At 32.3% G+C, this 24049-nt stretch overlaps 3 protein-coding genes across 7 annotated transcripts; 2 read left to right on the forward strand and 1 right to left on the reverse strand.

Annotated features, from left to right (window-relative positions):
- The first annotated feature begins 292 nt into the window (after positions 1-292).
- Positions 293-7856, forward strand: LOC21387063 (vacuolar protein sorting-associated protein 45 homolog). 3 transcript variants are annotated; one of them, XM_024174857.1, is made up of 13 exons: positions 293-556; positions 1673-1874; positions 2013-2092; positions 2607-2834; positions 3224-3349; positions 3492-3572; positions 3660-3801; positions 3922-4100; positions 5200-5355; positions 5507-5614; positions 5695-5816; positions 6111-6245; positions 7271-7856. In XM_024174857.1, the coding sequence occupies exons 1-13, from the start codon at positions 467-469 to the stop codon at positions 7329-7331; spliced, it is 1710 nt and encodes a 569-aa protein (XP_024030625.1). In that variant the 5' UTR covers positions 293-466; the 3' UTR covers positions 7332-7856. The 3 variants fall into 3 exon arrangements, with proteins under 3 accessions (XP_024030625.1, XP_010110484.1, XP_024030626.1); XM_010112182.2 differs by having other exon boundaries at positions 6114-6245; XM_024174858.1 differs by lacking the exon at positions 293-556 and adding an exon at positions 1496-1553.
- A 5620-nt stretch (positions 7857-13476) lies between these two features.
- Positions 13477-14691, reverse strand: LOC112094301. Its single transcript, XM_024174866.1, has 3 exons — positions 14525-14691; positions 14208-14397; positions 13477-13873 (listed from the first exon to the last, which is right to left on the reverse strand). Exons 1-3 carry the CDS (start codon positions 14663-14665, stop codon positions 13533-13535), a joined length of 672 nt encoding a protein of 223 aa, XP_024030634.1. The 5' UTR covers positions 14666-14691; the 3' UTR covers positions 13477-13532.
- Positions 14692-17217: 2526 nt separating this feature from the next.
- Positions 17218-23638, forward strand: LOC21387064 (protein LAZ1 homolog 1). 3 transcript variants are annotated; one of them, XM_024174852.1, is made up of 9 exons: positions 17218-17312; positions 17918-18425; positions 18626-18682; positions 20651-20759; positions 20979-21163; positions 21257-21345; positions 21609-21864; positions 22555-22800; positions 22883-23638. In XM_024174852.1, exons 2-9 carry the CDS (start codon positions 18210-18212, stop codon positions 23171-23173), a joined length of 1449 nt encoding a protein of 482 aa, XP_024030620.1. In that variant the 5' UTR covers positions 17218-17312; positions 17918-18209; the 3' UTR covers positions 23174-23638. The 3 variants fall into 3 exon arrangements, with proteins under 3 accessions (XP_024030620.1, XP_024030621.1, XP_024030622.1); XM_024174853.1 differs by having other exon boundaries at positions 18029-18425; XM_024174854.1 differs by lacking the exon at positions 17218-17312 and having other exon boundaries at positions 18345-18425; positions 18626-18689.
- Positions 23639-24049: the final 411 nt, after the last annotated feature.

The following is a 24049-nucleotide window of genomic DNA, read 5'->3' on the forward strand; positions in this document are numbered from 1 at the left end:
ATTATATTATATATCATAATTATATAATATATTATATAATAACATTTTTTTATTATATTAATATAATAATAAATATATATTATATTATAATTATATATATTATTATAGTATAATATAATATTATCTTAATTTTTAACTATCAACAACAATTTAACTTTATAATTTATTAAATACTATTATATTAATTTTAAAACTAACGTAACTATTATAATTATAATTTACTAAATATTCAACTATTTTTTATAATATCTACTTTTTTTCAGATACCACTACCAAGCCATAATTCGTGAAAGAGTTCTTATACGTCGAGACGACGTTGCTAGGTCCTTTCTTGCTTATTCCGTCGTCGTTAGCAGATCTTAGATTCTGAATCTGTGTCCGTCTCCGTTAATTCTTTTCCGACGCTTACTTCTTGAAATTCCACAACCACTGCAAAAAGTTCTTCGCAAATCTTAGATCGGAAAAAATGGTGCTGGTTTCGGCCGCGCGCGATTACGTCAATCGGATGCTTCAGGACATCTCCGGCATGAAAGTTCTCATTCTCGATTCTCATACCGTACGATCATATTCATACCATCCTTTTTCATTTCCATTTCTTTATTTTTTTTGGCAATCAATTCATTTTTGTGATGACGATTGAAGCTAGTACCTGTTTGGTTACCGGGAAACTCGTGGAATACATTCTCGTCTGAGAAATCTGAAATTTCTGTACTTTTATCAGTTTTGTCTGGTCAATTTGGTGGTATTTAGGCTCTGATGTTTTTGTTGAATTATAAATGTCTAAGAAACAACATGGGGTTCAGAGTTCAGTTAGGAGCAATGCGAGTTCAGATTTTCAACATCTGTTTATTTCGTTGTGAATTCTGAGCAATTAAGTGGAGAATATACTTCTTGGGTTAACTTTAATAATTATTTGAAATTAGTCCTTGTTAATCTCTGCGGAGTTGTTTAAAAGTTTATTGACATTTCTCAATTTGATTCAATGAATGTGAGTTAGTTAGGGTTTAGATTTGCCTTTTTTTTTTTGGGGGGGGGGGGCGGCTAATCAAGAAAGGGGATTGTTAGTGTCCTCCCACCCCAACCAGCACTAATCAACTGGTCCCACCGACGCAATAGTTTCGTCGGGCCTAAGCCTATTCTCCACCCGTTAACAACCCAAGTTTCACCTGTCCACCACTGGCCCTTGATACCCACCATAGTTGACCATTGCCACTTTTAAGGTTGGAACTCTTTTTGTGTGGGCATAGGGATTTGAACCTTGGGCTGTGAATGAGGAAAACTCAGGGCAGACATCCTTGCCACACCCCACCACCAGCGGTGGTAGATTTACTTGTTTCGTAAAATTGAAATTTCTATATGTTAACTTGGGGTTTGCTGTTTAGTTTCTCTTTTTACGGGATGAGGACTAGCTAATGTGAGAATGGTCTCGTATGTTTTGTTTATGGTCAACAAAACGAAATAGTGTGAACGACGATGTAAATTGGAATCATGAAGAGTCAGCGGTTGCATGCTATGCTTATGTTGCTTAGTGGCTCAGTTTTTAGAATAAAATGGTAAATCTTATGTTTTGTACATATTTTAGCATTGTAGGATTGAATTGTGTCAATAAGGTAGGTAGTTGGAGAATTTTGGTTTCGATGATTGAAAACGATATCTTATTATTGAGATGCAGGTCAGTACAGTGAGTGTTGTGTATTCACAGTCAGAGCTTCTTCAGAAAGAGGTCTTCTTGGTAGAATTAATAGAATCGACTTCATTATCGAGGGAGTCGATGTCCCATCTCAAAGCTGTTTACTTCCTTCAACCCACCTCAGAGAACATCCAGCATCTGCGGCGTCAGTTGGCTAGCCCTAGATTTGGAGAGTACCACCTATGTGAGTTTCTAGTTTTGCTTGGAACTAAGAATGTAGATGCGTAATATTATCTTGAAGTTGTCCTCACCATTTAGGACTTTTGTTGGCAAAAGTTACTTATTGCTTGAATCCCCTTCTTATCACATATTGAATTTACAGTTTTCTCCAACATATTGAAGGATACTCAAATTCATATCTTGGCTGATTCAGATGAACTAGAAGTTGTCCAGCAAGTTCAGGTAACTCCTTGTTGGCTATTTGGCAGTTTAGTTGCTGTACTTCTGGATTCTTTATGTCTAGTTCTGATTTGCTTGAAATTTTATTATTACAGAGGTCTGAATCTAACATTGTGACTGTAGAGAAAAAAAAAAAAAAAAAAACCGGAGAGAGGAAAGAAGTCTGGCACCGAAATATAGTATCATAAATTCTGGGAACTGTTTCTTCTTTAAACTGAGTCTTTATTATCTTTTTTTTTTCCCTGTTTCATGACTAGATAATATTCAATATGATATGCACTAAAGCTTAATACTTAAAGTTATATCGGATTATTCATATAGTCATAGTTAGTCGTGATTGTCTCTCTTTTTGTTTTTTTTTGTTTCACTACAGATTTTATTTAAGTTAATTTCAAATATTAGTTTGAACTTAATAACTTTAAGGTAACGATGTAGATTAGTTCATATCACCTCATATTTATAGTTTGATGTTTTCAATGTTGATGTTCTGCACAATTATGGTTCTTCTGATATGCAGGAGTTCTATGCTGATTTTGTTGCTGTTGATCCTTACCATTTCACTCTGAATATTCCGTCAAATCACACCTATATGCTCCCAGCAGTTGTAGATCCTGGAAATTTGCAGCATTTCTGTGACCGAGTTGTTGATGGTATTGCAGCTGTTTTTCTGGCAATGAAACGAAGACCTATTATTCGATATCAAAGGACATCTGATGTTGCCAAGCGAATTGCACAGGAAACATCCGTAAGTATAATTGTGAAATGCGAGACTTTTAGATCGACATATCAACATGTTTATCTATTTATTTACTTTTAATAAGAAATGACAATTTTCATTGATATATCAATGGAGTAAAATTTACAAAGAGATGGACTGGGAGTCCTTGAAAAGCATAAAGAAGATACAAACTGTTCACATATTAACTTTTTTATAAATGTTTTAAACTGATTTGGACATGAGTTTTTTGTGTTAAGGGTACATATTTTTATACATACTTCTCCAGAGTCTGGATAGAATTTTTATTGTGTTTTGTATATGATAATGCCTCTTAATGCAACTTGATAGCCTGTGGAATCTTTCCGTGAACTTTTAGGGGCATTACAAAACTGATAATTTATTTTGGGATGTAACAGAAGCTAATGTACCAGCAGGAAAGTGGTCTTTTTGATTTCAGAAGGACAGAAATTTCTCCATTGTTACTGGTTCTTGATAGGAGCGATGACCCTGTAACTCCATTGCTGAATCAGTGGACTTATCAGGTAATTCTGATAATGATTACTGTTTCACCACAGGCACATTTATGAGGATTTTTTTTTTCTCTTTTTTTTTTCCTACCAAAAAATCTGATGACTGACTTTATGAATATCATGTCAAGCTCATTTATTCTGCTATATGTTGTAGGCCATGGTTCATGAATTGATTGGCATTCAAGATAATAAAGTGGACTTAAGAAGCTTGGGGAAATTTCCGAAAGATCAAGAGGTTTAGCATTAGAATTCCTTCGGACCATATATATCTCTTGTGATTTGATTTACTAATGCATTTTCTTTTCTCTTTTTGTGCTTAAAGGAGGTTGTGCTCTCATCAGAACAAGATTCATTTTTCAAGTCTAACATGTATGAGAACTTTGGAGATATTGGAATGAACATCAAACGGTTGGTGGATGAATTTCAACAAGCTGCAAAAAGCAACCAGAACATCCAGACAATAGGTCTGTATAAGAAAGTTTTGAAAATTCACAATTTATTAGGTGCTGTGACTTCTAACTAATAGCACGAGAGTGTGAATCATTGAATTGTATTTAATCTTTAAATACTTGAGCTTTTGGCAGAGGACATGGCAAAATTTGTTGACAACTACCCTGAGTACAGGAAAATGCATGGCAATATTTCAAAGCATGTGACATTGGTCACAGAAATGAGTAAAATAGTTGAAGAGAGAAAACTCATGTTAGTTTCACAAACGGAACAGGAATTGGCTTGTAATGGGGGACAAGTGGCAGCTTTTGAGGTACTGTAAAAGATTCTTTTCATTTTTTTCCCTTTACATTATGTTTGCTTTGGCATCATATGTAGCAGTTGATTTTCTAATATCTGAAACTACTTTGCTTCTGCTTTTTTATCTTCTTTGCCTCCTTTCTATCATCGAATAACATTTCTAGTATGAAACAAATGTATAATTAGAAGAACTTTATGTCGTAAACGTGCTCTTTTTATGCCATTTCCTTGGTTTGCATACACTAAAAATGGCTTGTGAAATTGTAATGCATTCCCATTTAAGGCATTTCTTCACACCAATCTGGTTCATCAACACACATGACGGTTTGCATGCACTAAACATGCTCCTTTTTTTTTTTTTTTTTTTTCTGTTTTGAATAGGTATGTTTTCATAAGTTCAAAAATCTTCATCTTTCTGGTAGTGACAACTTGCTTCTCCCTCTCAGTGTTACTAAAGAAATAAAGTAGCGTTGAAAGAATAACTACCCGAGCCCTACATGTAAAATAAGTTTTTGTAGGTTCTGTTCGAATGTTAGCTGTTTTTCTTTTTCTTTTTCTTCTCTTTTTGGTTTTTGTTTTGTTTATGAGAAGAAACAAAACTTCATTTGTATTCTCAGCCACAATCTACAAAGAAAACACCAACCTTGAAACATGGACAAAAGAGGTCTCCTTTGCTGCAATCTTTATAAGGAAAGTGAGCTTTCTAAATAAAAGAAAACGAACAAAAATTAGAATCATTAGGGAGTTCTACGAATTTGGAAAACAAAGATTTGGAAGAAAACAGACCTGAGGACTCCAAATCTTTGAAGCTTGAAGCATTAAAATTGGATTGTTGTGTACAGTACAATGTAACATAATGTTCAAGGGAGCATGTTGGATAATACAATCCATGTTGCATCTACTATGCTATTCTCCACTTTCTTGTCTGTGGAATACATCTTAACAAGCCTATTTATTGTTTCAAACTTCAGAATATTACTATTCTACCACTGGTATAAACTGACTTTAACATGAGCACTGTGAAGTTCTGTGGTATCATGAAAACTTAAATAAGAAGGTAGCAGAATGAGTATGGAGCATTGACCTTTCTTCTTCCCAAATGTTATTTGTAGGCAGTGACAAATCTTTTGAACAATGAAAATATATCTGATATCGATCGCTTGCGCCTTGTGATGCTGTATGCATTGCGCTATGAGAAGGAGAGTCCTGTTCAACTGATGCAGCTTTTCAATAAATTGGCTTCTCGGTCTCCCAAGTACAAACCCGGGGTAATATAATTATGCTAGCAACAATTCTGGGTCCTTTTACTTATATGGGTTTCTTGGAGACTGAACCCGTTTCTAGAGCTCAATTAGAGAAGCAAACTAGTCTTATGAGAAATGCAGTGATTTTTGCTGAAATGACTGTTGTGGTTTACAGCTTGTCCAGTTCCTCTTGAAGCAAGCAGGTGTTGATAAACGAACTGGGGATCTTTATGGAAATCGTGATTTTCTGAATATTGCTCGTAATATGGCTCGTGGACTCAAGGTATGTCCAAGAAAATTATACTTTCTGCTTTTGGTTTTGATTTTAGATGCTTATGGATTGTTGTTGGACTTGAATTCTAGGGGGTTGAGAATGTCTACACACAACACCAACCTCTCCTATTTCAAACAATGGAAAGCATTACTAAAGGACGGCTGAGAGATGTGGATTATCCATGTATTGGAAATCATTTTCAACAGGGCAGGTTTGTCGTTGTACCGACTTTTCTTTTGAAGATGAATGTTGTGTGATTTTTCTCTCTATCCTACCTGCAATTCTGTGAGTGGAATGAATGATTTCTATATGAAAAATGTTGTATTGCTTTTCTACCAGATGCTTCTGAGGTAAACAAAATTGCTCATCATTTATCTTGTATGGCAATGACAAACTTTATCATAGGAATTATGCTAATTGTTTTTTAAAAAAAGAAGATCGAAAAGTGTGGTCTTTACTATTGTCGGTGTATTTGAACCTTGGACACGATGTGTGCTCTTTTAAGCAGGCCGCAGGAAGTGGTCATTTTCATTGTTGGTGGGACAACATACGAGGAATCTCGTTGTGTTGCTTTACAAAATGCCACCAATTCTGGAACTCGTTTTGTACTTGGCGGTTCTGTGGTTCTCAATTCCAAGAGGTATGGGTTCAGTGGTCAATATTATATTCATTGAAATTACTTGTAGCTAGTTTAACTAGTCCTCTTTCCTATCACAACGAAACTCAAATTGTGTTTGCCCTTTTATCTTTGGCTGAACTTTTATGCATCTCCAGTTTGCCTCAGCATCTGCATATGCATATAGTAACCTTGGTTCTTGAACAAATTTCAAAAACGTTTACAATGAAGCCTTCTCATAAGCTGGGCCAGAGAATAGAAGTTTGCACTTAGTAGGCAGCGAGTGTTAAAACATATAGGCCATGTTTTTGCTTCGTATTAGAGCATCATATTATATAATAATATAGTTATACAATGTTTGGTATGACCATTATGTTGTATAAAGTTAATACGGATCATAAATTATTATAGAAGACAACTCATTTTTGGTATATTGAGTGTATTGTATTATTTTATAGCGGGTTCATTGTTCATGTCTGATTGGGATCTGGTCGGTACAGGGTTGGGCCGGAACTTGTAGTTGTCTAAAAAATGAGAGGTTACAATGCAAATCTATATGTTTTTAATAAAAATTGCATATTGACCTTTAATTTTTCAAAATTTTAGTTTGTCCCTGTCTTTTTTTTTAAATTATATGTTGGCCTCTTAAAGTTTATAGAATTATATTTTAAGCCCAAAAGTGTTAAAAAATACATTATTATCCCAAAAACTTTGAAAATTTACATATTGACTCCTTAATTTTTGAAAAATTACATTTTGATCCCCTATATAATATGTCAATGTGGCACCAGACACCATATTGTATTATGACAATACAATACAATACACTTTGTACAATGCAAGCTATCAAACATGGCCATATAGTATATACATTTGCATCCTAAAAGGACAGAGATGGAGTTCTAAAAGTAGTGAAGAGGCATTCTTATCGGACAAGTTCGTCAGTTTATTGATTTTGGTGGCATTGTAGACAGTTGAAGAAAATGTAACCGTTTTGTATTCATCACAGCTTACACATTGTTCAAAATTTATTTGCCATGGATTTGTAGGTTTCTGAAGGACTTGGAAGAAGCTCAGAGGATAGCTCGTTCAAGCACCTCGGTTGTTTGAAGAAAAATTATGATGTAGATAAGAGATGAAGATTCATTCATACACGGTTTGGGAAAGCAGCACACCCGTATTTGCAGTGTAAGTTGATGAGGGGTTTTATCAATTGCATTGTTCTTGCACACATACACATGTTGTATTGGTTACTATTTCGCAGAGTAAGAAGTGAAATGCAATCAAAAGAGTTTTAATCCCCTATATCAAATATAGCTGCACCCGCAGCCTCCAATAGAAACCGAAGACAAGAACTAGTCAAATTGTCACATCTTTTTACGGGTTCACTAACCACACAAGGTACATTAACTAGTTGATGAGGTTTTTTGCTGGTTTTGGTTGAAAGAAATGTAATTTCGATATGTAAAGTAAATTTTTCTTTCTTTCTTTCTTTACTTTCCCCCCCCCCCTTTTGGTATGTCATATCAAATGTATTTGGAGTGCGCATACAACAAGATATCCTGTGAGAGTTGTATTTTCGTGTACCTATGATTTCTCTATTAACTCACAGTGGTTCATAATATGGTGGCAACATAAGCGTTTTTATTCGTACTGTGTGAATTCATTCGTAAAAAAAAAAAAAAGGAGTTTTAACTTTTAGTGTTACTTTTTTTTTTTTCAAGGCCAATTGGTTCTGATTTTTTTTTTTCTTTTGCACTTTTGGTGTAGCCTTGAAATTGAACATTTAAAATTTGACAGATAATATATATGCCCATTGTAATAGAAATTTTATGGAAACGGGTAACATTAAAAGCAAAATATTCTCTTATTGTTTTTGAAAGCTCTAAAAAATTAAGATAATTTGCATCGCGCTCTTGCTTTCTTTTCTAATTTTAAATTATCAGAAGACGTCATTAATTTCTTTATGTTTCAAAAGTTGGTCTTCAATTTTAAGGTTAGGGATCAAAACCTCTAGGCTTGTTCTTTTGAGTGAAAAATTTAAAAATATGCAACTTGAGTTACAACTTTATTTGAGTTCATGTTCTTTTAAGTTTAAACTCGAGTTTAAACTCGAGTTTAAGACTACAACTCGAGTTCAAGTTTCCCCTTTAACTCGAGTTCAGAAACTTAAACTCAAATTAATGAACATTATTTTTTCTATTTTTAAAAATACTAATTTTTTCGTTTTAATTCTAATTGAGATGATTTTTTTTCTATGCGTTAACAACAAAAAGATGAATAAAACCTGACCCATATACCCTATTAAAATTTTTCATCAGCATTGAGTTTTTATTAAAATACTATCTAAATACAAATTCAAGTTTTGACTCACTCAAACATAAACTCAAAAATATTCTTATCTCAAACCATAATTCAAATGTACACAATCAAACACAAACTCAAGTTACAAGTTCAACTCAAGTTATAACTAAAATTTAACTCAAGAATTATACTCAAGTTAAACTCTAAAAGAACAAGTCTTAAAAAATGACATAGAAAAATAAGTTTAAAAATCAGAGCTTTATAATACTATTGTTTGACTAATAGTGAAGTGACAAACATAGTAGTTCCTGTATTGAGATTAAAGATTTGGGTGGAAGAAATTCAAGGGGTGGTAAAGAAAGTGAGCAGCGCTTAGGGAATGAATATTTGTGGGCCACACGTCAAGATTAAGGCCTCGTTCATTTTACTGATTTGAGTTTTCAGTTTTAAGTTTCTACAGTAAAAAGCTCTCAGAAAATGTCACATTTAACTTTTTCTGCTATAGTGAAAAGCTCTAAAAAAATGTCACATTTCAACTCGAATTAAAAATTCAAATCCGCGAAATAAACGATGCCTAATCACCCAAATTGAATAATCATTATTCAAAATTCCATAATTCAGGCAATAAGAATTACTATTTCATTCCATTTCCATTTCCATTATTACTAGTATTATCACCTCACCACTACAACAAAAGTCCCTAAGTAGTGCCTTATAAAATTTTAACTTTCAAGCGAACTTTCGGATAAGATTTGTGTCACTTCATTTGCCTTAGATAGTAAATGAGATTTCCGGAAAAAGAGATTCACCCAAATCTTCAACAAGGTTTGGCGCAGGAAATGTAGATGAGGAAAAGAATAGTCTTGTACAACAAGAAAATTTATAAAGCTTCCAGTTGGGCTAGTCTTCCTATAAATGTAGCCACGCAATTATTAGCTTTGCTCACTGGAGCAAGCTTGTGCTACTACAGGGCTTGCGCACTACAGTTTGTATTTATTTATTTATTTTTATATACTCTTTTTGAGTTCAACTTGCATCTACAGTTAATATCAGTAAATACTGTTATTTTTGTTGTTGGGTTATTTTTATGAGATCGTTAAAACATGAATCCAACGAACATAACAACTCCTACCAATAGTTAAAAAGTAGACGGGATTTTTTTGGACAGTCCTTGTAAAAATAGACTATCGATAGTATTTTATTTTTTAGTTATCGAATCTGTATTAAAATTTTTTACATGTTTTTTTTAATCTAATATTAATTTTAATTAAATTTAACAATTAAAAAATTAAGACTATCAATAAGACGGATTATCAGATAAGCTTTCAAAGTAGACTTGATGCAGTAGAAATTCTAGAAAAAAAATGGAAAATACTTATTGAACCATCTCAATTTGTCATTATTTATGGTTGTTTTTAGTACCCAATGAATACATTGAAATTATTATTATTATGATGTTAAGTTTCTTGTTTTATGTTTATTCTTTCTTGTTCAGAATTTCAATAGGATGTCCTTAAAAGGAAAGAAAGAATTTACATAGAATAAGTTGTTGTCTTAACTTGATCCTGTTTGAATTAAAGAAAAAAGTTTAGTCCCGTAATTTGTTTTCTTAAATATTTTTAAGCCCTACATAATTTTTTTTCTTAAATATATCTGTTAATATATTTTTTTTATAGAATATTGTTTTAGACCGTTAAGTTTATATGACTATTAGTTTTGTTTTGTTTTCCTTTTATGTTTGTCATAATTTGTTTGAGAAACACGCATTGTTGAGTCGTATAAGGTTTTGTTTTTAAAAATATTAGTATTATTTTTTTATCATTCTTTATATTTATTATTTAACATATAAATTTTATTAATATAATATATTATTATTTAAAAAAATGAGACAGTAAAATCACATGTTAAATAATAAATTGAGTAAAAGATAAAAATAATTATTTTAAATTTTTTTTATAAGTGCCCTAAAAATCCGAAATGATGGAGCCCCTAATACATGTTTGGCCAGAGGAAGCAAAAACGACGTGGAGCCTATCGACCATCAATCAAAATATTAAAAACAGTGAAAATTCACATTTCTATCTGAATTCTGACATCTCCATTAATGGCCACAGAATTTGTGTGAGTATTTATGGATATCCCGCCTTTTATGCCTCCAATCCCCTCCTAAGATGGACAGGTCTGCTTCCAAACTTCTCAATTCTGATGATGATTCTATTCCTTTCCGTCTTTTTCATTTTTTTTTTTTTTGGTTCGTCACAGTGAATTGAAAGGTTTGATTAAGACTTGCAATGATAATAAACTTTTCCCACTTTGGCAAACGTTAACTGGAGAGTACTTTGGGTGTGTATTACTTTTGGGGATTGTCACGGTTCATCCAAAAAAAGCCTGGCTGCCGGGCTAATCAAGTAAATGTGACATGCATAGGTTTATATTATTGTTTAAATTATTTTATTACAGTATTTTTTTATAAAATTTATTTTTTTTTTTCATTTTTTTTGGTTTAAATTTTTTAACCAAACTGGCTCGTAAAATCATTTAAATAAAATGTAAGAGTGTATTTGATTCAAGGATTGGTACAAATTATGATCTGTGATTCGTTATAATATTTTTTTTCACAAAAAACACACATAAATTAATAATAATTTTAAATCATGATTCTGAATCCATCAATCAAACGTCATCTAAATGGTAGGAGCTTTCTAGAGTTTACATTCATTTTGGAGTTGATATTTAAAGTTATTAAATTAGTGTTTGGTAAATATATTTGAGGGTTGATTCAAACTATTGATTTATAACTCATTTTTTTCATGTGTTTAAACACATAATTTTAATTTTGTTTTAATGTTTTATTTTTAATTCTACACCTCCCTAATTAATATTATTTTTGATTCTCTGATGCGGGTTTGATTAACACGTTAAAGTGGTTTGAATAAAAAAAAAAAAGAGTTCAAATAAGTAAAAATAAAATAGGAAAAGAAAAGGGTATTAGTTTTTCGTAGTGTGTGTCTGTGATGATTGAGGTTTTTACATTTTTCTCCGTGTCAGCTCTCGGATCCTTTGCTGATCGGTTCTTCAGCAGTTATTGCAGTGGCGAAGTTTGGCTCCCAAAATCTCCCCATCGTATCTCAACAGTAATCATTATTTTCGTCACATCTCATTATTCTTTTCTACTCTGTTTTTCTCTTCTTTTACTTCTTTTGTTGTCTCTCGCAATCTTGTCAAAGTACAATCTGCACACTCTCGGATATAGTTCCAATTTTACCCCCCACTAAAAAAAACACCAATTAATTCAAGTTATATAGCATCGTTCGCTTTGTGAATTCGAGTTGAGATATGATATTTTTTAAAAATTTTTTACTGTAATAAAAAAAGTTAAATGTGACATTTTTTAAAAGCTTTTTATTGTAAAAACTTAAAACTGAAAACTCAAATTTATGAAATGAACGAGGTCATAGACTCTGTTTATTTCACTAATTTAAATTTTATTATAATAAATTTTTTTTTTAAAATAATCACATTTAATTTTTATAAAAAATTTTCACATAAGATTATATTTTAACTCAAATTAAAAATTTAAATTAGTGAATTAAACGGACCATAATAAAGACAAAAGGACGTTTTATTCGGATCTTTTTTGCCTGATGAAGTTTTATTAGTGTTCTTTTTAATGTGGATATTTTCTAATACGTGAATACATCATTAAATTAAATTTTTTATCTATTAAATTTAACGGTTTAAAATTTTTTACTTACGGATACTTGTATTAGAGAATTTTCCTTCTTTGTTATTTTTTCATTTCCTTTCATTTTCTTCTGCGTCCTTTTCCCTTGATTTTCTTTCTGCTTTTTGAGTCTTTGATTGGTTGACTCCCAACTATCCTTAAATTGGCATCTTTTGAATGTGGATAAGCACGCACTTTTTCCAGCGTTTCTTTCTTGAATAAATATAAATAAATATATTACTTTTTCTGTTTTCTGCTTTTCTTCTGGGGAAATTATTTTACTAATTGCTAATCTATTATTGTTCTGGAACGTTCCTAAATCCAACTTGGAACCCAAGTCTCTATTTAATAGAGGAACATGCCTAGGATCTATAACTATTTATTTATTGATTAAAAAAAGCATAAGCTCTGTTTATGTTAATTAAACTAACAACAAGCAATAAATTATGTCCTACTAATAGCCACTATTCCATTCATTTGTCAAGCACGAGTATTAAGTTACACTGGTACGCAAGAAAAAAATATATATTTTCAATGGACAAACAAGCATGGAGCTCACAATGAAGCTTCTTCAAGAAACTGAAGAGTTATTATTTTAAAATGTAATTTGAGTGTAATTTTTAAGTTAAATTTGAGTTATAACTTGAGTTGAAATTGTAACTTAAATAAAATTAAGTAAAATTAAATAAAATTAAAACTTAAAAGAACGCGAACTTAAATAAAATTAAAACTCGAGTTGTCTTTTTTTTAAATTTTGTTTGAGGAACTCTTAAACACAGACAGAGAGCCACAAAAAGCTCAATGGATCATATGTAGATGAATATTTATTGTGTTACAATAATATACTTTTAGCCCCCATTAAAAATATAAAAAGTTAATTTTATAACTCCCATTAAATTTTGTTTTATTTATTTATTTATTATAACCCCCATGATAAATTTTTTTGGTTTTGTCACTGCTTTCAAAGGATGTAATAAAACAAACGTTATATATCAATATATATATATATATATATATATAGTAGCTAAAGTGCTCAAGTACAAACTGAGTTTGCCACTTAAAAAAAGGGCAAATAGAAACGAGAAAGATCAAAACTTTGAGGTCTGCCTCCACAAAATTGACCCAAAGTTTTTCTGACAAAAACAAGAAACAATAAGAAAAAGAACTTGAAAATCCTCCCGGATTATAGCATATAGTCTATATATACCATATTTGCTCATTCTCCCCATACGACAAAACTAGAGTTGCCCATAAGACAAGACAGTTCTGTAATAAGATCAGAATTATTCCATGTTTGGTGAAATGGAAACTTTTTTGCAGTTCTCCGAGAACCACTTGGTTAACATGTAACTAGCTTTTCTCCATGGAGGAATATGGAGACCACTCTCTTTGAGGGACTGTTTTGCAGCAGAGCAAAGGAGAGATACCACATTTTTAAGTTTTTCTTCACTCCCAACAAATATTTGAGGAAGAGAATCAACAAGCCTTTTGTAGCTTGTTGTAGGCCTAGCTACTTCAAATTGAGACCTGAAATCCATGTCTATTATAAGCCTTGTAGGTTCGCTGCTGCTTACGCCATTTTCACCATTTCTCATGATCATAACATCAACGAATTCATAATCACCTGTAAAATTAATTAATGAAAAAATGAACCCCAAAAAAGAAAAAAAAAACACCAGATTAGAATAATTTTTAATTTACGTGTATTTTTAATAAGAAAAAATAGCAAATCACGAATCATGATTCGAATTCGAAAACGAATCTAGATACTAAACATTCTCTTACTTTTGAGGGAAAAAAAAAACACAATAATTTTTAATTTACGTGTATTTTTAATAAGAAAAAATAACAAATCACGAATCATGATTCGAATTCAAAAACGAATCTAGATACTAAACATTCTCTTACTTTTGAGGGAAAAAAAAAAAAAAGGAAAGTGGAACCTTTTGTGAGACAACCTTTGGCGAGACCTAAGATAGAAACCCAAGAAGTTCTACAAAGAGAGGCTTCATGACCATCCATTTTGAGCCTCAAAACTATCCATTTCTTCAGATTGATTGGCTCCCTTAAACTTCCCAAGTTTGTCACATACATCAGAATTTTCTCAAGAATCTCAACTTCACTGTCTGTGGCCCTCCATATTATCTCCTAAAACAATGCAAAAAAAAAAAAATAAAATAAAAAAAACCAAATAAGAAACCCAAATAATAAAACTAAAAAAGAAAGAGTAAGGAAACACACAATGATTATGAGTTTTAGTACTAAGAAAACAGACCTGTAGAGAGTCGATATAAGCGGGTTGGCGATGATTATTTATAAGAGGAAATGGTTCTGGAGGATTCTGCGGAGCTGATTCTGATTCTATGAAGTCCCTGACCATTTGAATCAATTGTTCTTCTTCTGTTATGCTTCCCATTTTTCTTCTTCTTTTTCCCTCTTTCTTTCTTGTGCTTATGGTGGTTTTTAGCTGTCTTTAAAGCGAGTTTAGAAAGCGGGTTTAAACTGAGATAAATAAATAAATAAATATAATAAAAAAGTGAAAAAAAAGGATCACAAATTGTGATGTCATTAATGAAACAAAAAGGTTAAAAATGGAGAAGAAAAGTGGAAAAGGGATCATCGTAGCCACACACGTGCTAATTACTGCGTCGTGCAATTATGGATGATAGTAATTAATATCCAGCGCATTTTGGTAACGCAGGTCATTTTATCAATTTAAGTATTTAATTTTAATTTTATTATAGTTAAATTTTTTTAAAAAATCAAATTTATTTTTTTTTTGTTATAATTAAAATTTTTTACATAAAATTACATCTTAATTTAAATTAAAAATTTGAATCGATAAACTGAACGAGACCTTAATATTATTTTGTGTTTTTGTAATTTTTGGTTGTAGTTATGTTGTTGGTTAAAAATATAGAGGTGCTTAATAAATTATGTGTAAAATTATTATTTATATGTACAGGCATATTTAAGTAAAAATATTTATAGTTAGTTTTATTTTTATTTTTAAGATCCACTCGTAGTATTTTTGTACCACAATGTCAAAAAAATATAATCTTAATTTTATTATTTATAATATTTTTAAGAATTCAAAGAGAAAATTTATTCATTTACTAAACTTTTTATTTTTTGTTCTTATTTTTAAATATTCTGATAGTTATAAAAAGTATTTGAGTAAAATTTAACATTGTATAGTTATTAAAGATGTTCAAAAATATATATTTTTCAATTTGGTATGGAAAAATAAAATGGGTAATTGAGAATTGAGTTTTATTATTAAGGTTATTTTAATAAATTTGGCCAGTGATAAGAGATGCCGCTTTGAAAATGTAATCTCTGACTTGCTTCCTAAATTCTTTTGTTTAACTATAATTTTTTAGAAGTTATTGAACAAATGCAGGATTTAACAAATACCTTAACTTATCTTATAGTTACTTCTCAAAAAAAATTTAAAAAACACATCTAAAAACAATGTCAAACAGACTTGTAATACCGTAATGTAATTACTAATTTTTGTAACATAATTATTATGCAACTTGGGTTCGGCAATACTAAAGTAGTCAATAATTTGTTTTGTTGAATTTAAAAAATAATCTACTAAATTTTCTCTCGCATATGTAAGATTCCTCTCTAATTACTGGTGTCAAGGACCTATGGTTGGTAATTTGTTTTTTTTTTTTTTTTTTAAATTACCAAATTTCTCTACGGCGTTTACCATAATCCTTTTTTATTTTTGTTTTTTTGGGTTGGAGGGATAATTTTGGTCAAACGTATCAGCTCTTCCAAAAAGAACAGTTAGGATTATGGATTATTTGGATATCAATATTACAAAGATGATTCTTATAAAGGCAGTTTTGTACTTATTCCTTTTATATATCATGATTATTTCGTACTTTTGCTGTGTCAATTATTATGGGCATATTAAATATGATTTTTAGAACCTGTTTGGTTCATAGATTAGAACCATGTGATTAGAATTATTTTTGATTTACGGGGCAGTTTTGTACTTATTCCTTTTATATAACATGATTATTTCGTACTTTTGCTGTGTCAATTATTATGGGCATATTAAATATGATTTTTAGAACCCGTTTGGTTCATAGATTAGAATCATGTGATTAGAATTATTTTTGATTTACGTGTATTTTTTATGAGAAAAAATATTATAGCGAATCACGAATCATGATTCGAATCAGGGAACGAATCCCTTTACTAAACGGGCGATTAATTATCTTAATCATTAATGTATGTTTTTAGTTGAGATTTTATTAAGTTCGGGATTAGTTATCATGAATAGTAGACATAGAACGAACCACTTAAAACAGAGATTCATAGTTTAAGATATGAATTTGTAGGTTCCGTTTATTTTACTAATTTGAATCATAACTCAAGTTTTCACTATAATGTTTTTTATCACAAAAATTCAAATTTAACATTTTTCTATTATAATGTTTTATTTAACATAAATTCACTTTTTAACTCAAATTTTCAACTTAAACGAGTAAAATGAACGAGTCCTTAAAATTTATGCACCGTTGCTGAAACTTTTTAGAAAATGGAATTTTTAGAGTCTAATTGTAGTAAACTTTTTATAATCTTCATAAACTCGTATCGGATTAATATGTTAAATTAAAACTTAGGTACCAAAATATCACTGTTTGAAATTCTGAAACTAACAATGCCATATAACTCATTAAAAAAAGGCAAAAAGAAAACTAACAAAAAGCCAAAAAAGAAATTAAAAAAAAAAAGCCCGAGAAGAAAGAACAAGACAAACGGCGTCAAACATACATTAATTAGCTGCACAACGATTTTCTTTCCAAGGAGGACTTGATGGGGCCCACAGCTATCTGCACCGTTCGATGGTGCACAACTGCTTCAGCAGAAAAACTGTAAGATGAATATATTCGAGGCACGTAACGAACATCTCTTAGTCGGTTAAAGTGCATTTTCAAGACCAAAAAAAAAAAAAAAAAAAAAAACCCTAGAAGAACCGTCGATTCGTTTTCTCAGTCCTTCAGAGCCGATTTCAATCCACCCACGAGCCAAGCTCCTCCATGGTTGGTTTTCGGTTCCTAATTTTTGTTTTAATTTGGGATTGATTTTGTCTTGGAAAAACCAAGTTCGCGTTTCTGTTAATTTGGGATTTCATAGATTTTACATATCTTATAATGGGTTGCTTAGGAATGTAAATCTTAGCTTATATTAGTTAATGATCGTTGTCGTAGAGTTTCCGCATTTGGGTTATTATGTGATTGTTATAGTTTGCATGAGATTCAGAATTCGAGACGTTGAGGAGTGGGGACAATAGTATTTGATTATTGTTTTTGGAATTTGTTTGAATCGTTGAAAATTGCTATTCTGATTTTTGGTTGATACTGGTGAAAAATTGCTATTTTGATCAGTTTGTGCGTTTACCCATTTGTTATCTTTTGTTGATTATTGTACTACTTTTGTCTTGTTTTACGTTTTGCTGCATTTGGAGTTGCATATCATTCTATTTCAGTTAATCTTGTTGAGTGATCTTTTTACTCTCATTGAAGGTCTTTGGGATCATTCTATTTCAGTTAATCTTGTTGAGTGATCTTTTTACTCTCATTGAAGGTCTTTGGGATCATTCTATTTCAGTTAATCTTGTTGAGTGATCTTTTTACTCTCATTGAAGGTCTTGGGGTCCTTGCCACTGGTGATTCTTTGTTTGCCATTGCAAAACTATGAGTGCATATCTGAGTTAGAAGGCATATCATGTTTAAATGCAAACAAATCTCTATGACAGATTATAGTAATCGCCGTTATTTCCGGTTGTACAATCCAAGAGTGGTTTGTGTCAGAAGTGAACGCAGATAAAGATCCGACACCGACACTTTCTGTTCTTGATGTCTTTAGTCATGTCTGTGAAGTCGTTGATGTAGTGAAGATAAATTGATCATCAAGTTGCGGGATTGTAAAGCAACGGAATGGAATGGAAGGGCGGTTTTTATTTTTTGTTCTTCCTTTTTACTCTAGTCGAGTCCTCAAGCAGATCAGGAAATATGTGGTTACTAAACCTGGGTGCAGAATCAGCATTCGTCATCAATTGGCCCATCTTTAGTGCCGGCATATTCGTACTTCTTGCGCTTGTTCTTTCCATGTATCTTATCTTTGAGCATTTAGTTGCTTATAATCAGCCGGAGGTTTGTTTTCTTCTCGCTCTACTTTGGAGGACAAAAATTATTTTTTTATTGGGGGGATTTTTATCTTTTGTTAGTGTCTTTGTAAGAACTTCTTAAATTGTTTGCATATGTCTCGTGTCATGGCCTTGTAATTGGATTTTGATATTTTGTTTCTTCATATGTGGTATTCCAAACTGAGACGTATGCTTATTTACTTTCAGGAGCAGAAGTTTCTGGTTGGTCTCATTCTAATGGTTCCTGTTTATGCACTGGAATCGGTATGATGTAATTCACTTTGCTCAATTTTTTTCCTGTTTTTCTTATTCTTCTTCTCTCTTCAATACCGTTTCTTGTAAATTTTTTGCCATTGCTTGTCTATAACTTTCTTGAAATTAAGTTAGGCAAATTTTAGTATATTCTATTTGAACTAAAAAAAACATATATATAATTTTTCATTTTACCGGGGCACATATTACTTGTTACTTCTCTTTCGGATGCAAAATTATATGCTTTTAGCATGTAGGAAGTACACCCGAGCAATTGGCTTCGTTCCAGTCTTGTGATTCTTAAGTCATTGGATGGAATTATTAAAGGATACTAGAGTTGGCAGTCTTGAAAGGTCTTGGATGAAACAAATGAAGATGCTACTAGAGTTAGCAGTCTTGAGAGATCTTGAGTCTTGACCTCCCTTCATTAGCAAAAACCTGGTCCATAAGAGAAAAGGTTAGCTTAGAGCCCCACTTTTGACTCATGCTGCACCCTTATCTAACTATGCATATACAGGTATATAGAAAATTTTCCAGTCCAGAAAAAAAAAAAAAAGAAAGAAAGAAGTTTTGTTTTGCTGATGTGACTCTCCTAACTTTTATAGCAAAAGCAAGCTGAACACAAGGACAATGGATGCTTGATTCCACCTAGGGTTCAGGGGTTCTACTTTTTAAAACGAAATGTTCATACATATGCTAGGGTTTATTATAGTCGTGAAAATAAACTGGTAACTAACTAACTACCCAAGGGACCCAGAGCTTTTTACCGCACTCATCATCAATCCCATTATACTACTCTATTAGCTTCTATTCTTACTCAGGTCAGAGACTTCACATGGAACTAAAAAATTTCTTTGATGGGCAGGAAAAAAGGTCCAATTGACCTACCATCAATGTATTAAAGGTAGAAGCAATACAAAAGTAGAAAGTGTGATATTAGTTATACATTGAGCTAATCTCCTCTCTCCTGTGCTCTCTTTTTGGTTTGTTCATTTACCTATTTCTTTGGTATACGGCATACATTATCTTCTATCTTCTTTCATTGAGCAGCCTCCATGAGCTAGATTTGTCTCAATTCTTTCTCTTATGTTTGCTCGAGTTGATGTGAATTCTTTTGATTACGCCTAGTTCATTTTAGTCTTGTGATGTTTGACACCATAGTCAATTCTTGTTGTGTGATGTTTTGTTTATCTATTTTACATTTGTAATCTGGTTTTTATTTTACATTGCTAGTAAGATTTCTAATATGAATGCATATTAAGTCGGTGCATGACTACTAAGTTCAATTACTACGAAGAGGACAATTGATTTAGTCTTGTTAATGTAATATGAATCATATCTAATGACATTGATTTCAAGTAGTACAAGAAGCAAAAGCATTTTCCATGAATCCCACTGCCCCTTATTGTTTGTTGTTATAACTTCATCACGATGAAAGTATTATTTAGTCAACTTTTATACTTGTTTTTAAGGAAGTCAATTTTATACTTACTAGACTGAAAAATAGTTCGGAAAAGTTTCACGGAGCTTCAGATTTTTTCCTGAAAAGCCCATAGGTCGTGACAGTCTTAAAATCTTTGTGTGCACTCATGTTTTTCAATGACTTGAGTGGATGCTTCAGTTGATGAAATATGTAATTTTTCCAAGTAATTTCTTGCAGATTAAAAGACTATTTTTTTTCCCACAATTTCTGTAACAAGATATAGTGCTGCATATCATTTAACTGTTTGAATATTTTACTTGAACTGATAACTGAATGCCCGCTTATGTATTTATTTTTGGTATTTATTTTATGGTTCATAAATAGGAGATATGCTATATGTATAAACATGAAAAAACTTGCTATGTGCAAACGCTCTGGAAAAACACGTGTCATGAAATCTGATTTCTTGGACACAATTACGTGCATAGTTTGTACTTTCTGGCATGAAATTGGAAGTACTTTGCATTATTAATAACATTTCATGTTCTGCAATGCAGTTTTTGTCACTGTTGGATTCAAGTTCTGCTTTTAACTGTGAAATAATCCGGGACTGCTACGAGGCTTTTGCACTGTATTGCTTTGAGAGATACTTGATAGCCTGCTTAGGTACGTCAAAAGAAACCTGTGACTATTCGTATGTTGCCTCAGCCTTTTCAACCCAGTCTCAGCCATGATGGCATTAACGTGCTTATTATTTTCTTTTCAATTTCTGTATGTCAATGGTTTTGTTAAGTGTGAATCTTCTAATTAGTTTGATGCAATTAAAATGGAGTGACATTTTTTTTTTAATTTTTGCTTGGGAAAAATTTTGATGCTGACCTAAAGGTGGGGAAGAGAGGACGATCCAGTTTATGGAAAATCAAAGCGTAGTTGATCACAAAATGCCTCTTTTGAATGAAGCATATGCTTATGGAGTTGTGGAACATCCGTTCCCGCTAAATTGTCTCATACGAGATTGGCATCTTGGTCCCGACTTCTATAATGCTGTGAAAATTGGCATTGTTCAATATGTATGTGCTGATTTGCTTTGCTCGAATTTTTCTTTAGTCTCTCTTTTTATATTTATTGTGGTGATTTGTTGTTTACCTGAACCTTTTCTGCAGATGATACTGAAGATGATATGTGCTCTCCTAGCAATGATTCTCGAGTCTTTTGGGGTTTATGGAGAAGGAAAGTTTGAGTGGAGATACGGGTAGGATATAATCATAAACCTCGTTTATCTTCAGGTCCATGTATAACTTTTATGTATACTCACGTCTTCTTAAGCACACATATGCATCTGTGACTACACCTGCCTGGATGGCCGAAGTCTAGAGTTCATGTAAAACTTTTGTTTTGCATGTACCAAAGATTTTCGTGAACGTTGAGGACATTTTTTCATTAGTTTTTCTCTAGGTTGTTATTAATTGTCATTTTTGTTATTGTATGTGTCTTATTCTGAACCTTTACATGCAGCTACCCGTACCTGGCAGTTGTTCTAAATTTTAGTCAGACTTGGGCCCTATATTGCCTCGTGCAGTTCTATTCTGTCACCAAAGAGAAGTTAGAGCCCATTAAACCCTTGGCAAAGTTCCTAGTTTTCAAGTCAATTGTATTCTTGACATGGTGGCAAGGAGTTGCAGTAGCTTTTCTTTTCTCAATGGGAACCTTTAGAGGGGCTCTGGCACAAGAACTAAAAACTCGTATACAAGACTACATCATATGCATAGAGGTGTGTACTGTATGCTTATAAATTGAGCTCATTGCTGAATGATGCTTTATTGGTACAAATCCAATCGCAAGTTTTCTATGCAATAAAATCTTAGTAAAAGAAATATAGTAGTTATATGGACGGTAAGCGTCATATGTCAAAACGTGGTCAGTGGTAGTAGGCACGGTAGCCACTTGGCATTTTAATGGGCAGCGAAAACATGCTATGAATGAAATTAGGGGTAGCTATTTGTATCTATCAACATAAGATTTTTAGTAGTATGCATATTTCTGATCTAGGCAGGAGTTGGTCTCCAGTTTTGTGACTTAGTTTGCGTTTTGTGTACTGAGGATAACTCCTTACAGTTTGTACGTACTTTTTGATTACTAATACACAGGTTTTACCAAAAAAAAAAAAAAAAAAAAAAAAATTTGGATGACGTTCCAGAGGTTTCAGGGTGATTTGATTTTGGTTAAAGGAAATAAAAATAATTTAGATAGTGAAATTCTACTCTTAAAGAAAAATCATCTCGCATGGAAACTTTTTTTTTTTTTTTTTTTATAATTATCTCACGAGTAAACTTAATTTAAGATGTCTTCATCTTGAAAAATTACTAGTCAACGTCGGATTAGGTTTTGAGATGAAAAAAAAAAAAATTCTAATAATCATCGTTCAGTTCAAAATTCTTCTGATTCCAAACTTGTTAAACAGATGGGTGTTGCTGCCATGGTTCACCTTTATGTCTTCCCAGCAGTTCCCTACAAGCGTGGAGAAAGATGTGTTCGTAATGTCGCTGTCATGGCTGACTATGCATCATTGGGGTCACCTCCTGATCCTGAGGAGGTTCATGATTGTGAAAAATCAACTACGGTACGGTTGGCTCGTCATGACGAGAGAGAAAAACGCTTGAATTTCCCTCAGAGTGTTCGTGACGTGGTTCTTGGAAGTGGTGAAATTGTATGATTATCAGCTTGTGCCTCTTAATTACTGTTGGCCTTTTGAATCAACTCCATTGACTTTTATTTTCTTCCTCTTTCAGATTGTGGATGACATGAAATATACAGTGTCTCACGTTGTAGAACCAGTAGAAAGGGGAATTGCTAAAATAAATAGGACTTTCCACGAGATATCTGAAAATGTGAAACGCCATGATGAGCGGAGGAGGAACTCCAAAGATGATACGCTAGTCCCTTTGAATTCATGGACTACAGAATTTTCTGAAGCTCATGATAACCTTGTTGAGGGCAGTGCCAGTGACAGTGGTTTGTCGAATGGGAAGAAACAGAACCAATCGAAAGCCTCATCATCTCGAACTAGAACAGCAAGATAATATACAACATTCATGGGTGTAAGTAATAAGAACTTGTTAAAAAATTTAAATGATTGCAGGAGTTGGCGTTATTTTTGTACAGCGTCTGTCATGCTCGATAAGCACATACAAATTCAATTCCGGTCTGGCTGCGAAAGTTGGCTTCTGGAGCTAACTCAAAGAAATTTTCGTCTCGATTCCAAGTAAGGTGTTCCTTTAACCAAACTACTTGTTTAATTGATCATGTACAGTTGAGACTGATGGTTGAACAGCTAGACTAATTGACATGTACCAAGCAAACATTTTCAAGCCTTTTAACCATACAAGGGTTTTCTGACCTTGTAAAGCTATGCATCACGTGTAAAGTGTTGACTCTAACATGTGAACTGTTAATTGTTTTGCTAAAGTGGAGTGCACAAATGTGTTAGTATACTGAGTGAGAACAATCTTTATTTGTTCTGCTCTGTTCAGATTATAATATTCATGTTTACGATAAACATGATTGTCAAATTGCAGTGTTGCATTCAATTTGGTTGGAGGGTTGCTCTTTTTGAGCTAGCTATGCTAAGTCTTTTATGCTCTAGTTATTGTAATTAGTATTGGTTAAGGGGTATCAATGTGATTCTAATAAAACTTGGGGTCATCACTGTAAACTGTTAGTTATCAATTAGGTTCAACAAAAATTGAAGCAACAAGAGTTAAGATCCAAGGATCAAGAATGAGAGGAAGGAATCTAAATAGGAGAATTTTGGAAGATATGTAGAGTAAATTGTGATTTGTGTTTCTTTCTGTCTTTTTGTTAGGCGGTAAATTATGAATTTAATAATTTCGACAGATTCTTAATTTGAAAATTTTTTTATGGCTGCCATAATACCTTTATTTAGTTAGGATACTGTG

This window comes from Morus notabilis, unplaced genomic scaffold (genome assembly GCF_000414095.1).
Source record: "Morus notabilis unplaced genomic scaffold, ASM41409v2 Scaffold2016, whole genome shotgun sequence".
NCBI classification, from domain to species: Eukaryota; Viridiplantae; Streptophyta; class Magnoliopsida; order Rosales; family Moraceae; genus Morus; species Morus notabilis.